The sequence below is a fragment of the Eutrigla gurnardus genome, assembly GCF_963514095.1.
Source record: "Eutrigla gurnardus genome assembly, chromosome: 8".
Classification (NCBI taxonomy): Eukaryota; Metazoa; Chordata; class Actinopteri; order Perciformes; family Triglidae; genus Eutrigla; species Eutrigla gurnardus.
In genome coordinates, this window is record NC_139922.1 from 11272877 (window position 1) to 11289253 (window position 16377).

Genomic DNA, 16377 nt, shown 5'->3' on the forward strand with positions numbered 1-16377 from the left:
TTGACAGTTGAAGCCTGTTGGATTCAAGAGCTGCCACTCGCTTTTGTCTCAGGTTGAACATTCCTACACAGAATACGGCCGTTCTCCCTCTTAATCTGGCAACTGTTTAAAGTGTGTAAGTCCAGTGTTGTCCCCGTAGTTCATCATGCAACACAAGGGCACTCACTAGTGTGTTGCCCTGTGGCCCTTTAACAGCCCTGGCTTGGAAAGAGGGGGGTGCGTGTTAACCTTTCCCTGCCCCGGCCAGACATGCACATGCTGTGACTCCAGCCACGGCACACAATGGGATCTATTTCTGTAAATGCACTAGGGTTATCACTGTTCTTACCCTGAGCTATCTCTCTCTCTCTCTCTCTCTCTCTCTCTCTCTCTCTCTCTCTCTCTCTCTCTCTCTCTCTCTCTCTTTCACTCACTCTCTCTGGCTCTCCCTCCCTCTCTTTATCTAACACTCTCTCACTTACTCAAAATCATGGCGGACAGAAACAGCCGGGCCGGTGTTAAGAGGAAAGAGAAGAAGGTGGAAAACAAAGCGAATGACGAGAAGGAGAAGGAGAAGGAGAAGGAGAAGGAGAAGGAGAAGAATTTGAAAAAGCCTGACAAACTTTTGAAAAAGCAGGAGAAGACCCCCGAGAAACCCAAGGAGGCCGATGAGAAGACGAATGGGGAAAGCAAAAGCGCAACAGGAGCAGAAGCAACAAACAGTGAAGAAAATGGAGAATTTCAGCCCATGGAGCTGCCACCTTTTGAGATCGTCACTGGGTGAGTACAATACACCAGTCAGCATGCTATACCTACACACCTGTTTTGCTCTTTAACACATCCGCTTTTTGGATTATTTTGTGTTTTCTTTTGTTTATGAAGTAGTTTTTCCGTGTCTTTCTGTAAGGCATAGTGTTCCCAATTCATGTTGGAGTTGATTTCAGGGAGGAAGGATACAAATGACTCGCACCTGCCATTCCTACTAATACTAACCCAGCGGTAAGAATAGGGATGAGTCACGCAGCCGACACAGATGCAGGCCCCTGCGATATCATTCCACCTAGCATCTGTTCCCCAGCCTCTGTCCTTTGAGTATTAGCCGTTTGATATAAGAGATCTACTTCCAATCTGTCAATCCATCTGGCTGTTCATGTGCAATACAACAATGGATTAATAACGTAAGACACGACCGGTATGTTTATTTGTACAGCTGAGTCATGAAGGGCCTGGCACGTCTACGGATCATAGGATGATGTGAAAGCCAAACTGTATTTATATATAGAAACATCACTTTACTCAGTGGCAGCCTCATCTATATTCTGTTCGCTGTGTCTATTTCGAAGGCTCACTATCATCACTCTCTCTCAACATCCCCGGGTTAGTGGAGGATGTGAATGTCACTCCCACTGTCATGCACCACTATTAAATGTGACGGATACCTTGCTGAATGTGTGTGTTTAGTCTCTCTCTCTCGCTAATTTAACCTTCATGCACCAAAGAAAGTCCCCAATGATGACAGGTGGCGCCGTGTTTTATGAAGCGTCACAACACAGTTATGGGAAACCCTCCCTTTCAATCTTTTCCAGGGAACAGATGAGCCCGTTCTACTTCAAGTTTCAGTTCAGGAACGTGGAGTACTCCTCCGGCAGGAACAAGACCCTGCTGTGTTTCAGGGTGGATACACCAGGAGGCACCACAGAGCCTCTGAAAGGTTATATGGAGGATGAACATGCCCTAGCTCACGCAGAAGAGGCCTTCTTTCAACAGGTAATGAACGCTCACACTCAACCCTTCTTACTGCAGTGTCACGTAACACACTCTACATTTCCATTAGTTGCTGAGCATTTTCTGTGTGATTATTACTGGGTGGCCCATAAAGTTGGAATAATGTGCAAATGTCTTGTCTTTTATAGCGCCAAACAAATGCTATGCATTAATTAATTTTTCACCTGGGTAATTAGGACACATGATGTAATAATTGCATCGGTCAAAAGTGATTACTGATGCATTTAAATAGTAATAAACAGAGGATTGTGTCTGAAAACAAAATATTCCAACTTTATGGGCAACAGTGTATTATTATGAGTTTTTTTCCCCCCTTTTTGCCTCCATTACTCCCCACGCTTTCCTTTCCAGGTGCTCCCTAACCCTTCCCAAGAGTATGAAGTCACATGGTACATATCAACCAGTCCCTGTGTGGCCTGTGCAACCAAGTTGGCCAAAATCCTCCAGCAGCGCAAGAATGTTCGTCTCTGCGTGTTCTGCTCCCGTCTCTTTGAGTGGGAGGAGCCGGAGATAGTGGAAGCCCTGCGGGTTCTGGCGAGCGCCGGCTGCAAACTGCGGATGATGAAGCCGTCTGACTTCGTGCACGTTTGGGAAACATACGTGGAGAAGGATGAGGAGAGCTTTGCACCCTGGGAGGACTGCCAGGAGAACTACAACTACTATGTGGAGAAACTGGCTGAAATCCTCAAGTAGATGTGAGCGAGTAAGTATTCTGTACGTTGTATAAGGTCTTCTTTGGATTTGAAGGTTTGTCAGGGTAACGACCATCTCTCTCTGACTTTTGTTATAGGTGCACATCAAGATTTCCCCACTGATTGAACCACAAACCAGCCTTTTTGTCAAATACCCACTGGTCGAATGTGTGTTCACACCTGATGGTGCAGATCAGTATTAGCTCGAATGAACAATCATGGCAACATTGCATTTTTTATTTTGATAATATCATAGGTAGACACATTGTTTGAATCATAGTAGCATCACCTGCTGCAGATAAATATAATCTTTTAAACAGAAAAAGCAATAACGTTCATTGTTGAATCTTTTCATATTAAATACGCTTTGGAGAAGACTAACATTTACATTCAATTCACCACTAAAACAGTGTGTTCACACGGAGAGAAACATACATACTCTTTTTGTCAGATGTGTAAATGCATGCGTTAACCTCATATCCCATTAACAGATATTGCATAGTGACACTTGCGCCTGCTCCACCACTTGATATTAGATTGTTGGATATTAGAAAGTGAGAAGAATGGCAAAAACCCAGCAATTACACCGATTGCGTTGCATCGGCGAGGTTCTCCAACAGCACCACTAAAGCTGTCATTATGTGGGACTGTACCGCACGACTGTGGCCATTTCTATTTCAGTAATATCTCATTAATCATTATTAATGATGAATTAAATAGCACTAATATTGAAACAGATTTTACAGAAGTGCACTTCATAATTCAGGATCAAATCCCAAATTTTTAAATGGAATAAAATCCACTTCCGATTAAACTTTTACAGAATGCTGTGTAGACTGCAAAATAATAACACAATCCTTGAAATTGAACCTCTGTGTGGGAAAAGACGTCCACATGTTTATTGTGCATGCACATTGTTTATACATCTGGCCTCTGGTATTTGCTCTTGGAAATGAAAAACTAAGAAAAGGAGGTTTGAAATTGTTTTCCTAAAGATGAAGTCATATGTACAGTGCATATAATAATTGCGTACAAGAAAAGAAGCTAACAATGTATATGATTGTTGCTTATCACATAAATAATATCATATTTTAACTGCCCCTTTAACAGTTCAGCAATACAATAACAGTATTGTGCTACTAAGTGATGTTCAGTGCAGAACAAATCTGTACATATTTATATGGCATGTGTCAGCCAATATCTCTTCAACTATTTGAATTCCTATTAAAAGTGGTACAAATTTGGAGGATGAATCTTGATGAATTAACTTCACTTTTATCCAGCATCACAGACGAGAACCTTGAGTCTGACGCATCACACAATAGCAAGAGTCTCTCTCCAGTTTTAATTCATCCAAATGTCCATTAAAGCCTCACAGCGGCAGCAAGTCTACTTATTAATACGTATCTGCTAAACTAATGCAAACAAAGCCACAGTGACTCATTGTTTAAAGGAAACCAGACCACCGTTGGTTCCTGTTGCATCTTGGCTCTCGGTTGTCACAACTAGAAAGACACGAAGGGTGAGATGTGAAAAGATGGATTATAAAATGTCTCAGCACAGCGCCTTTCATTACAGAGAAAATGTTGAATTGGAAAAGTGCATTTTAACTTTACTACCTTGGTCCTCCTCTGTAGTGATTGATAACGGTGTTGTTTCACTGCAAATCATGCCATTCTCATCCATTTCTGCAAGTTGGATTGTGTAAAAAAAAAAAAGAGGAACCAGGCAAATATGTCAGTAAGGGGCTGAACCAAGGGAACTTTAAAAACACACTTGCATAATAATACATTTTGTGTAATCTGCTTTGCTCATCTGTGGGTTCTTTACCTTTAGGTGAAGCATTCAGTTCTGCATCGGTGATGTACTGAACCAGTGGACAGGGTGCATCTGTAGGAGGGAGGAAGCAACTTCAATACAAGCGCAAACTATGAAAGTCAGGATCTAGCTTTACAAATGCCAGTTTCACAATTGTCATTTCTAAAGCAGCTCAGGAATGAATCGCTGTGGGCTGTATCTGCAGCATATGCGGAAACCACAAGCCACGAGACCTTGTGCCAACGTACCATCACGGTCCCTTAGCTGAGCCATGGTGAGAAACAGCTCCGCCTCTTCTGGCTTGTCTTCCATATCAGCTATGTTGTAAAAAAAAAAGAAAAGAAAAGAGGTCACCTCATTGTTTTTCACCGGTTTTGTTTTTGAGATTTTAGTCTTTGATAGACTATTTGGTTTCCACTAACTCTCATTTAACAGGTAGGTGTCGGTCTCTCTCAGGTAGAGTACTGTAGGTTTTTAGAGCTTTATTCTGTGCTGAAAACAGCTTACTGCTGCGAAAACAGCAAAGTTGAGGGCCGAACAGACAATGAGCTGGAACTCACTCTTAATGCCATAAAGCAACCAGATTGTCACATCGTATTAAAATTGCCATTGATACTATAATAATATTGATTATGGCTGATTTAATAATGCACATTCTTCAAATCCACTCTCCCAAAAGTCCCCAAAAAACTCAAAAGGAAACCTGGTTTGCGAATGACTCTGAGGATGATGCATCCGAGGAAGACAAAGATGAGGCCAAAGAAGATAAAGCCAGAGATGGAAAGGAGCACCCTCCTCTTCAAGACTGCAAATGAAAAATAAAATAACAGAATGAGAGTGAGACAGAGTATTTGCAGGGTAAAAACCTCTCGCCGCCCTCAGTTATACTCACGAAGGTTCTTGGTCTTGAAAGAAGCACTGCTTCTTGAATAAGATGGTCTGCCGTTTCGAATGCCCCGGCAGGTGTACAGACCCTGCTCGGGGTTATTCTGGGGTGTGACTATATATTTTTCAGAGGGCAGATGTTCGATGGGCTGCCCCTCTCTGAACCTGCGAGAAGGTAAGAATCCAAATACAAATATGAATGCATTTTAAAAAATGTTGCTCGATAGTATTAACGGCTTAACTTTTTTTTAATGTCTATTACCATGTGTAGTTCCACATGTCCTGACTTTCTTGCACCCCACATCTGAGCACCAAGCTGTCAGTGGAGAATACCTCGGACCAGCCAGTTAACAGGATTATATCAGCCTGTGGGCGCTCTATAGAAACCCCATGAAAACTGTGATCAACACATTCAATAAGCACAGAAAAATGTTAAGAGCGAAGTCAACAAAAACATACCCTCAATTTGGAGTCTGACAGCCTGGCTCTGCTCTGAGCTGAGGATTGAGTCGCTTCCTCTTTTAACTTGGCACTGATACGATCCCGTGTTTGTTCTCACAACAGATTTGATGGTGTGATTGTCTCCGTATACGTCAAGCAGACTGCCGTCTTTTAGCCACAGGTACTCCCACCCAGAAGAGACATTGATGTGACAGCTAAAGCAGACTGAATTTTCAGTATACATCACACTGTGATTGGGATCCTGTATCAGCGTCACTCTGGGTTTTGTGTCTGTGGGGAAATAATGTCATTGCTATTGAGTATGACAGCATTTTAATGTGTATCACACAGCACAGAGTAGCAGCTGGCCTTTAACTCGATGGCTATGGTTATTGTGATATGGTGAATCTTCCTTACCAGAAAGGAAATAATACATGTTACTATCCTGGGATGGAGGAGGTCATATGTTGTACACCTTGCAAAAGGTAATTAAATAGAACAGAATAGAATGAAAAATGCCTCCCAAAGAAGAAACTCTTTGGCTTTTTCAGTTTACTTAAAGAAATTATGAGACATCTTGGGAGTTAGATGAGAAGATATGAAAATATGAAGCTGATCCCATGACAGGGTTAGCTTAGCTTAGCACAGAGATTGTAAGCAGGGGGAAACGGCTAACCTCTAATAAACAGGGTATTAGCAAGAATCAAGTACATCTTTTTTTAAATACCCCCTTTCATAAATTTTAAGAACTTGTTTCGACCTTACAGAGTTTAACCGTTTGCATCACTTTTACTATTTGTGAAAAAATGTAACGGAAAAAGTAACTGTGTAGTATGTCAAATATTCATGAATAAAGTAATAGTATGTCGAAAAAAGTAATGAAAACATTCATAGAATAGTATGTAGAAAAGAACATAATTATATTAAATATATAAAAAAAAGTCATTATAGCATGTTAAAAAAGGCATTTAAAGCATGTCTTCAAAAAGCATAGTATAGCATGTCAAAAAAAGTCATAGTATAGCATGTCTTTCCTCTCTAAGGAAATCCTCCCGGTCTGGAGGCAACTCGCAAGCAACCAAGGCAAGACAATTGCAGCGAAGGCTCAACTCATCCTGGTCTCCCCACAGAAGTCTTCTCCTACCAAGACAAGACTATAGTTCTAGCAGAGACAAGGGCTCACTAGAAATCCTCCTTTCCACGCTAACAGGATCAGCTGAGGACACCAACAGCTTTTTCTCCACAAAGACCAAACAAGGATCAACCTTTTCTTAAAGGACTGCTAAAACTTAGCAGAGAGATAAATGGTCATAAGCACTGGACTTAATGTGCTGACGTTAACGTTACAATGTGATTCTCTGTTCAGTGTGTTGTTTCGTTAAGATTTTGTAAACTTGACTCAGTTGTTAGTGATCTAGAAACACAGTTTGTATGCACACTAACCAACCTTTGCTAATGGCACTACATAAGTTAGGCTACATTAAATACACGCACGTACACACACTGGTATGTATTAGTCAGCTAGTTTATTTAGATTGAGTGTATGTTTTATTTTTTATTGTTAATAAACCCTTTTTTTAACATGCTGCCGTGTTTATATACATACATACAATACAAATAATAAGAATGAATGTTATCAACAACTGCTCTGCAAATAAATACAATTCCTTCAGATGTACTAGCTGTTAAGGGTAACTTTATGAACAATTATTAATTTATTACTCATAAAAGTTACAAATTGATAGATAGTATATAAAATGTGACTAAGTTAAATTGTGAATTGGCTATTTTTCTCGTTCTAAAAGGGTGGTGCCACAATAATTATTTAATACCAATTAAATTGTTTTATAATTATTAATTATTTATTACGACAAATATCCATATTCCAATTATGCTCCCTACTAAAGCACTGCAATGTCATAATATAGAATGTCGAAAAAATCATGAAAAATTCATAGTGTAACATCGAAATAAAAAATAAAAAAGTCAAAGTTTAGCATGTCGAAAGAAGTCATGATAAAAAAAAGTCATAGTATAGCAGGCAAAACAATAATAGAAAAAAAGAGTAAAAAAAGACATATTAAAGCATGTCAAAAATGTCATAAAACAGTATAGCAAAAACTTAAACTTAAAAAATGTTTTAAAGTATAGCATGTCGAAAAAAGTAATTGTGTGTAAAAAGTCTTAGTATAGCATGTTGAAAATGTCATAAAATGACATATCCACAAAAGTGATACTATTTCATGTAAAAATAATGATATTATATCATGTCGAAAAAAGTCATGAAACAGACATAGTATATAGCATGTCAAATAAGGTCATAGCATGTCAAATAAGGTCATAGTATAGCAGGTCAAATAAGGTCATAATGTAGAAAAAAGTTATTAAAAGGCATATTAAATTTAAAAAGTAAGTAAATAGATTTAGTAAAACATGTGGATGAAGTCATAATATAGCATGTTGAAAAAAGGCAAAAATAGACAGTAAAGCATGTTGAAAAAAGTCATAGTGCAGTATGTTGAAAAAGTCCTAAAAATGTCATAGTATAGCATGTTGAAAAAATGTGTAACTGTACCATACTCTTACTTGTTTTGTACTTTTATAGACATAATATACTTTTTTAGTACTTTTCCCCCGAAAAAAGTCATTGTAGGCTATATAGCATGTCGAAAAATGCCATGAAATACTTTTTCTATACTATGACTTTTTTATAATTTTTTTGACTTTTTTTACATGATATACTGTCTCTTTTGTGACTTTATTTCTTTTTTATATTACTTTTTTAGTGTAGCATGTCAAAAAAAGTAATAAAGTTGTTATTAAAGCATGTTAAAAAAGTGAGAAAAAGTCATAGAATAACATGTGGAATAAAAGTCATGAAAAATCTACTATGGAATGGAGAATGGAGTATAGAATGTCATAAAAAGTCAGTATAGCATGTTGAATAAAGTCTTAGTGTAGTATGTTGAAAAATACTTGCTTTTCCAAATAGCATAATATGAATGAATGTTTATTGAATGTCAACGGAGACAACCTTCAAATATATACATCTCACCATGGCATTGGAGAAAACTTACCATATACTTTGAGAGCAGGCCCAGGACTGGAGATACTGCTGACAGACCTGTCGTTCAGGTGTCCCTTGCAGGAATATTGCCCTTTATGTGCAGCTGAAGCGGAGCTGATGGAAAGAGTTGCTCCATTCGAGTCAAAAGACACAACACTATCAGCTCGGACCTCCTGTCCGTCTCGGTCCCATGTATGTGTCCAGTCAGAGATGCCGTCCATCCCACAACTCATCTTCACACTCTCACCGGGGAACACATCAGACCAGAGTGTGATACGCTTCAAAGACGGAACGGGAATCTCTGGAGAGAGAAACACATGATCCCTTTTCTAATAACCGAGGATATGTTATCTTTCCATCTGGTTTTCACCATAACTTTCGATAGCATAGCATTCATGAATACAGATCTGATACACATCAACACAAATGAATATTTACAATTCATCATTTTCTTTGGCTCACCAGATACATGTAAGATGCGTTCATCACTGGGCTTTGTATCATACATTGTTTTGTCCCTTATGGCCATGCACTTATAAGTCCCACTGTCTGATAAACGGGCATCAGGGATGTTGAGTCCACTGCTGTTGATCGGGAGTTGTGTTTCATCTTTGAACCAGCGATACCCCCAACCGGACGAGAGTTCAACGTCACATCCGAAGGACACTGACTCTCCGATGTACACATTTTTAACATCTGGCCGTTGAGTCATCGAGGGCTTAGGCTTGTTTCCTGAATACAGAAAGAATGAAATGTCATACTCGTTATATTTAAACTGTTGACAAAACATCGGACCGGCCAACTAACAGGATCCCTAGTGACCAGAGAAGAGAGACCAGAACAGATGCAGAAACACAACTGGAAAACCCTTCAAACATAGAATACACCGAAGACATGTTTATTGGATGTTGATGCAGACGTACCTTGGACTTGGAGGCGTACAGCCTTACTGACGTCAGTGGAGAAGACTTGATCACTGCCTCTTCTTGCTTGGCAGGTATATGAACCACTATCTGTAGTCCCGACAGAGCTGATGGGATGCTCGCTCCCTGACACGGGTAGTGGACTGTTATCTTTGTACCACAGGAACTCCCATCCATCAGAAGCATTAATGTGGCAGTTAAAGGAGACGGGCTCTCCAGAGAACATCACCTCGTATTCTGGATCTTGCATCAGTGTGACTCTGGGTTTTTCATCTGAGGTTAAGAAAACACACCATGGCATTGCATTGCAAAATATATCTATACCCCTGCGATAATCCCCAAAATATTTGACCTAAAATGAAGAAAACAATGTAGTAAATCCCCCCCAAAATAAATGATTAAGTGAATTAAGAAGAGAAAACTCACCATATACTTTGAGAGCAAGACCAGGACTGGAGATACTGCTGACAGACCTGTCGTTCAGGTGTCCCTTGCAGGAATATTGCCCTTTATGTGCAGCTGAAGCAGAGCTGATGGAAAGAGTCGCTCCATTCGAGTCAAAAGACACAACACTATCAGCTCGGACCTCCTGTCCGTCTCGGTCCCATGTATGTGTCCAGTCAGAGATGCCGTCCATCCCACAACTCATCTTCACACTCTCACCGGGGAACACATCAGACCAGTGTGTGATAAGCTTCAAAGACGGAACGGGAATCTCTGGAGAGAGAAACACATCAGCCACTTTTCTAATAACCGTAGATATGTTGTCTTTCCATTTGATTTAATACCATAACTTTCGATAGCATAGCATTCATGAATACAGATGAAAGCAGCATCACTCCTCTGATAAACATCAACAGAAATGAATATTTACAATTCATCCTTTTCTTTGGCTCACCAGATACGTGTAAGATGCGTTCATCACTGGGCTTTGTATCATACATTGTTTTGTCCCTTATGGCCATGCACTTATAAGTCCCACTGTCTGAAAAATGGGCATCAGGGATGTTGAGTCCACTGCTGTTGATCGGGAGTTGTGTTTCATCTTTGAACCAGCGATACCCCCAACCGGACGAGAGTTCAACGTCACATCCGAAGGACACTGACTCTCCGATGTACACATTTTTAACATCTGGCCGTTGAGTCATCGAGGGCTTAGGCTTGTTTCCTGAATACAGAAAGAATGAAATGTCATACTCGTTATATTTAAACTGTTGACAAAACATCGGACCGGCCAACTAACAGGATCCCTAGTGACCAGAGAAGAGAGACCAGAACAGATGCAGAAACACAACTGGAAAACCCTTCAAACATAGCATACACCGAAGACATGTTTATTGGATGTTGATGCAGACGTACCTTGGACTTGGAGGCGTACAGCCTGACTGACGTCAGTGGAGAAGACTTGATCACTGCCTCTTCTTGCTTGGCAGGTATATGAACCACTATCTGTAGTCCCGACAGAGCTGATGGGATGCTCGCTCCCTGACACGGGTAGTGGACTGTTATCTTTGTACCACAGGAACTCCCATCCATCAGAAGCATTAATGTGGCAGTTAAAGGAGACGGGCTCTCCAGAGAACATCACCTCGTATTCTGGATCTTGCATCAGTGTGACTCTGGGTTTTTCATCTGAGGAAAACACACCATGGCATTGCGTTGCATAATATATCTATACCCCTGTGATAATCCCCAAAATATTTGACCTAAAATGAAGAAAACAATGTAGTAAATCCCCCCCAAAATAAATGATTAAGTGAATTAAGAAGAGAAAACTCACCATATACTTTGAGAGCAAGACCAGGACTGGAGATGCTGCTGACAGACCTGTCGTTCAGGTGTCCCTTGCAGGAATATTGCCCTTTATGTGCAGCTGAAGCAGAGCTGATGGAAAGAGTCGCTCCATTCGAGTCAAAAGACACAACACTATCAGCTCGGACCTCCTGTCCGTCTCGGTCCCATGTATGTGTCCAGTCAGAGATGCCGTCCATCCCACAACTCATCTTCACACTCTCACCGGGGAACACATCAGACCAGCGTGTGATAAGCTTCAAAGACGGAACAGGAATCTCTGGAGAGAGGAACACATCAGCCACTTTCCATATCCTTGGAGATAACTTGATTATCTTTGAGTTCATGATACAGTATAAAGCATTAGAAGGTCCAAGCTTAAAGCTTAAACACATCTTGTTTATATAATGCACAACAAAACTAAAACGATCATAAAACAGGAAAAAGTAAAGTTTTACTTCTATTTTTTTCTAATTGAATTTGTGTTATGACAAATGCCTGAACAGTTGACCTGAATGGCAAAAACAAGTAACAGGCCATGTAGATAAAAAAAAAAATCCCTTAAATTTAAAACAGGGAACTGTTAAAAGGACTAACTGACATTTTTCACTTTGTTAAACCACAATCTTCCTCTTACACAAATCATAACTTCTCCACATTTTCCACTGCTACTGTATTGTATGTACATCTACACCCTTCTGAGCCATCCCTCCCTGCATCATGCTCCACCACAACATCCTGTTTCAGCAGAAAGTGCATAAAGTACCGGAAGCTAAACGCTCTCAAAGTGCTATTTCGCTGAATTTGAAAGCAGCCTGGAGTCATTCAATCCTTTAGTGACCACATTTTACACATTTAAACAAACAAACGCACGCAATGTATTCAACCCAATTCTTTAAATAAAATCACTTTGCTTGTTTTTACCTAGAACATCTTGTTGTATTTCCTTGCTGAATTCGGTTGATGTTGTTTCACCTCTGCCGGCCCCGCATCTGTATTTCCCTCGATCGGAAAGAGTGAGGTGAATGCTGTTGTTTGGGCTTGTGGCATGGAGCTCATTTCCATCTCTGTCCCACTGATACTCCCAGCCCGAGGAAAGATCAACTTTGCAAGTGAAGTCCACTGTTTCACCAACGTACATGGGGTTAAAACCAGGAACCTTGCTCACCGTGGCTTTTGGTGTGTTTTCTAAAACAGAATATCAGTATCACATCACATTACTGCTACGCTGCACCACCAAACCTGAAAAGCACATCAACATTTGATCACCAACATTCAGTTGTATGCTAATGACGTTGAATATTAAGAATATATATTATTATTGAATATATTGTATGTTGACTATGAACATTAAAAAAGTTAATAATTGTTTGTGACATTCTGAGAAATGTATGCTGATTTACTTTGTTGGTGAGCGGTCAGGATATTGATTTCACTCCCATGTGTGTGTAGAGTGAATATGAAGCTGCCATCAGCAGCCAGTTAGCTTAGCTTTAACTCTTTTAGATCGCATCCCCAGTCATATTGTAAGCCTATTTAACTACTCTGCTGAAAAAAATACAAAGAAGTCAATTCCTTTGGTTTAAAAAAAATCTAAATACAAAGTTTCATTTTTCCTGGAAACCAAAATATGACGTGTGCAACTACGGCACTGCAGAGAGCTCGAGTAGGTTAGGTGCTCATCTTTTGAACGATCAAATCAAACTCCTCCCAATGTCCCGCCTTTCTATCTGGTTTCACTCAGAAATATGTCACTGTCTGGAAGGTGGATTCTGTCAACATACCATTTAATTTTGACTTGAATCAATACAAGGCAGTGGCACCCTTCTGTCCAAATGTAGCAAAGTCCACCTGGTAGCCTGGTAACCCCATGGTGAAACTAAGAAATAGTCCTGCATATAACTCCCATAAAACCACAATGTGTAATTTGTATGTAGTTTTGCCTGGATTAAACAAATGAGATATAAATTATTAATTACAGAGCTTTAGATGTAGGTTTTGTCACATTTGGGGCAGAGCAAGGATAGCCACTTCCTTGTTTGCAATTTTTTGTGCTAAGCTAAGCTAACCTATTGTTGGTGGTACCCTCACACAATCTGCAAACAATCTTATTTCTCAAAACCATTTCTTTAAGACAGCTGAAATAATGTAAACATATATGTAACTGCAGAGGCGTGAAAACTCACCATACACTGTGACACTGGTTGTGTTGCTGAACCCAGAGCTCACTCTCCTGGATTCCAGGTGAGCTTTGCAGGCGTAGCCACCTTGATCAGTTATAGTGACCATGGTGATGTTGAGAGATGAGTCCATGATTTCCAGGTTCAGGTCGTCCTGGGGCGTCAATTCTCGGTCATCTCGGTACCAGGTGAAAGTCCAATCAGCGCTGGGGACCTCGCAGCTAAACTCCACCGTCTCATTTTCAAACACATCGGGCCAGGGACTCAGTAGCTTCAGCAGTGGTTGAGGTGGGTCTGAAAATATGCACCGCAAAAGGAGAGGAGACAAGAACGACGGAAATGATCAGCGCATCATTTAAGACCAGTTTCACAGATAAAAATAACTCAATGTGTGCATAAAGGCTCATGTATGTGAACTTACCAGAGACCTGCAGGATTGCTGGGTCACTGTCCTCTGTGTAGAAAGGGTTTCTGCCTCTCCTGGCTTTGCAGTGGTACTGTCCACTGTGAGCATGATCTATAGACGCTATGGTATAAGTATTTTTAGATTCTTGGATTTCATTTGTTCCCTTATACCACAGATATTTCCATCCAGAGGACACAGCGACGTCGCATGTGAAGGTGACAGACTCGCCGGGGAACATGGGGTCATGGATGGGGCTTGCCTTCAGAGTGGGTTTGGGCTCGCTTGCTAATCAGACAGGAGAAAGAAAAAGGCCGCCATTTTAATTACGTTGTATTAACATTCAGCACAAAAGGGGGTGATTAATGAGAACAAAACTTACCATAAACTTTGAGTTCGACTGAATTACTAAGAGTGGTGACATTCTTTGTTTTGTGATGACATCTACAGGAGTAACTTCCAGCATGTGTTTGTCCTGCAGTGATTGTAAGCACTGATCCCTCTGCAGACAAAGACACATCTGGATCTGGATCTTGTAGTTGTTGTGAATTTTTGTACCAGGTGAAGTTCCAGTCAGAGCTGCCAGTGACATTACAGATCCACTCCACTTTCTCTAGAGGGAACACATCCCGCCAGGATGACAGTCGCTCCAGAACTGGAACAGGAGGATCTGGAAGTGTATCAAAACATATTATTGATATACATTAAAAAAGACACATCTAGGTCTATTGGATCCAGGAGCATTTAGCTCTTAAATACGTATAACAATGAACCATGTGAGGCTCCAAAATTTAAATACAGAAACTGGCTACTTAAAATACCTAACATTACAGACAGCTGTGAAAATGATTAAAGAACATATGCTTACAAATAGAAATGAAATAGATATTTGAGTAATATAATGTATAATTTCAGCAGTTCGACAGTTCAGTTTCATTTAGCAAATTTTAATCAGTCATTAAGTTATAAACCACGGCGGACGGAAAAAGTCAAATAAGTGCGAGAACTACAACAATTTTATTATATAGGCTTTCATTATGAATTACAAGTAAACACCCACTTATGTTAATTGTAATATAATTCCAATAGAGCTGACATATGGATTGAAATATACATCGTTATACTACACAAGCGTGTGGCAAAAATAACAAGAACACCTGCTGTCTCAGAAATTTCAGGAATTGAAAACCTCTGATATATTCTCATAAGTACTACTGGATGGCACAAGAACAGGGCGTTAGCTGGACGATAGAGTTTCGCAAACATAACCATGTGAAAACATAAAGCTGGAAGTAGAGAATAGTGAAACATGCAATATGAGGTGTCTAATATTAGGAAGTGCCAGACTCTTGACAACAAAGTACTTCATGTTCCTCATGTTAACTTTTCTCATGTTTTACTTCCTAAATGTTTTTGTATGCTTCAATACAGGCAATCAAAATATTTCATTTTACTTTAACAGGTAATTTAGTTCACAATCACAACTGAATAAACTAAATTGAATATTACGAATATTATCATTATTTAATTACTTATATGTTTTTGGTCAACAAGAAAATGTGAGATGTTTTTAATGATTAAAAAGGGGGCAAAATTATGCATAAACACGTTGTAGTTTTTTGATCAGTGTGTCAAACATGTTTCTTACCATCTTGAGGATCCGAAGCTGCACAGGCAGTGAAATCTGTCAAAACAAATTATGACGAATGTTCAGAGTGAATCGCATTTCAGGATACATTAAAACATTCTTTGTGAGACACATCACAGAAGATAAATGCAACTGCCTTAAAAATACTTACATATGACAGTGAAGACCTTAAGAAGCCACATTTTCCATTGACCTGCACATGTATTCTGTTCTGCTGATATGAGTCATGTATCTGCTGTGAAGTGAGCTCCAGTAAAGGAAATAAACTTCACACTCGATGGGCGTGCACGACGTCTTCATTTCTAAACTCACCACAGGACGGCAGCTTTCCTTCCTCGTACATCTGCTTTTCTTTTTGATTGAAGCAACAGGAAATATGTTGGTCAACCACACTCAGATGTTTGTGTTCTCAATGTGAATTTGAAATGTGGATTTCTGTTTCAATGTGACGCTTTACAGAATTTAAACGACATGCAGAAGTGTCAATGTGCTGACGTGACTTGCTTTTGTGTTGAATAGCCGAAAGGATGTTGTGTTTATTGTGTACTAGGGTGTCAAAGAGGGAGGTTGAACGCAAAGGTGTCAAAACGCCTGCAACACTTGAAGTACACAGAACAACTTTATTGTACGATCAGCACATTTCAGCTCGTGGCCTTCATCAGGGTCAAGACATATTACTATTCCACTATTCTGTTACATCTTTAAGAAGACACTAATTTCCATTATATATGTGTATACCAGCCTCACAGTGTATCTTTTTTTAAG

General features: G+C 39.9%; 2 protein-coding genes across 3 annotated transcripts; one reads left to right on the forward strand and one right to left on the reverse strand.

Annotated features, from left to right (window-relative positions):
• Positions 1 to 420: 420 nt before the first annotated feature.
• apobec2b (apolipoprotein B mRNA editing enzyme, catalytic polypeptide-like 2b) lies at positions 421 to 3699 on the forward strand. The gene is made up of 4 exons (XM_084015907.1): positions 421 to 759; positions 1566 to 1746; positions 2116 to 2467; positions 2555 to 3699. The coding sequence occupies exons 1-3, from the start codon at positions 470 to 472 to the stop codon at positions 2455 to 2457; spliced, it is 813 nt and encodes a 270-aa protein (XP_083872033.1). The 5' UTR covers positions 421 to 469; the 3' UTR covers positions 2458 to 2467; positions 2555 to 3699.
• On the reverse strand, positions 2704 to 15887 carry LOC311017515 (hemicentin-1). Of its 2 annotated transcripts, XM_084015904.1 has the most exons (21): positions 15764 to 15882; positions 15613 to 15648; positions 14347 to 14634; positions 13983 to 14252; positions 13568 to 13855; positions 12306 to 12569; positions 11371 to 11661; positions 10950 to 11222; positions 10489 to 10758; positions 10017 to 10307; positions 9591 to 9863; positions 9130 to 9399; positions 8678 to 8968; positions 5619 to 5891; positions 5422 to 5536; positions 5167 to 5324; positions 4978 to 5079; positions 4523 to 4591; positions 4287 to 4346; positions 4076 to 4144; positions 2704 to 3961 (listed from the first exon to the last, which is right to left on the reverse strand). In XM_084015904.1, the coding sequence occupies exons 1-21, from the start codon at positions 15792 to 15794 to the stop codon at positions 3897 to 3899; spliced, it is 4047 nt and encodes a 1348-aa protein (XP_083872030.1). In that variant the 5' UTR covers positions 15795 to 15882; the 3' UTR covers positions 2704 to 3896. The 2 variants fall into 2 exon arrangements, with proteins under 2 accessions (XP_083872030.1, XP_083872031.1); XM_084015905.1 differs by lacking the exons at positions 10489 to 10758; positions 10950 to 11222; positions 11371 to 11661 and having other exon boundaries at positions 15764 to 15887.
• Positions 15888 to 16377: the final 490 nt, after the last annotated feature.

Bases quoted from the DNA above. Each gene is read 5' to 3' on its own strand.
- apobec2b (XM_084015907.1), top strand. From the start codon at position 470: ATGGCGGACAGAAACAGCCGGGCCGGTGTTAAGAGGAAAGAGAAGAAG. The intron at 760-1,565 runs GTGAGTACAATA...AATCTTTTCCAG, and splicing joins CCTTTTGAGATCGTCACTGG to GGAACAGATGAGCCCGTTCT. The intron at 1,747-2,115 runs GTAATGAACGCT...TTTCCTTTCCAG, and splicing joins AAGAGGCCTTCTTTCAACAG to GTGCTCCCTAACCCTTCCCA.
- LOC311017515 (XM_084015904.1), bottom strand. From the start codon at position 15,794: ATGTGGCTTCTTAAGGTCTTCACTGTCATAT. The intron at 11,662-12,305 runs GTAAAAACAAGC...TCCTCTCTCCAG, and splicing joins AATACAACAAGATGTTCTAG to AGATTCCTGTTCCGTCTTTG. The intron at 3,962-4,075 runs GTAGTAAAGTTA...GTGTCTTTCTAG, and splicing joins CACTACAGAGGAGGACCAAG to TTGTGACAACCGAGAGCCAA.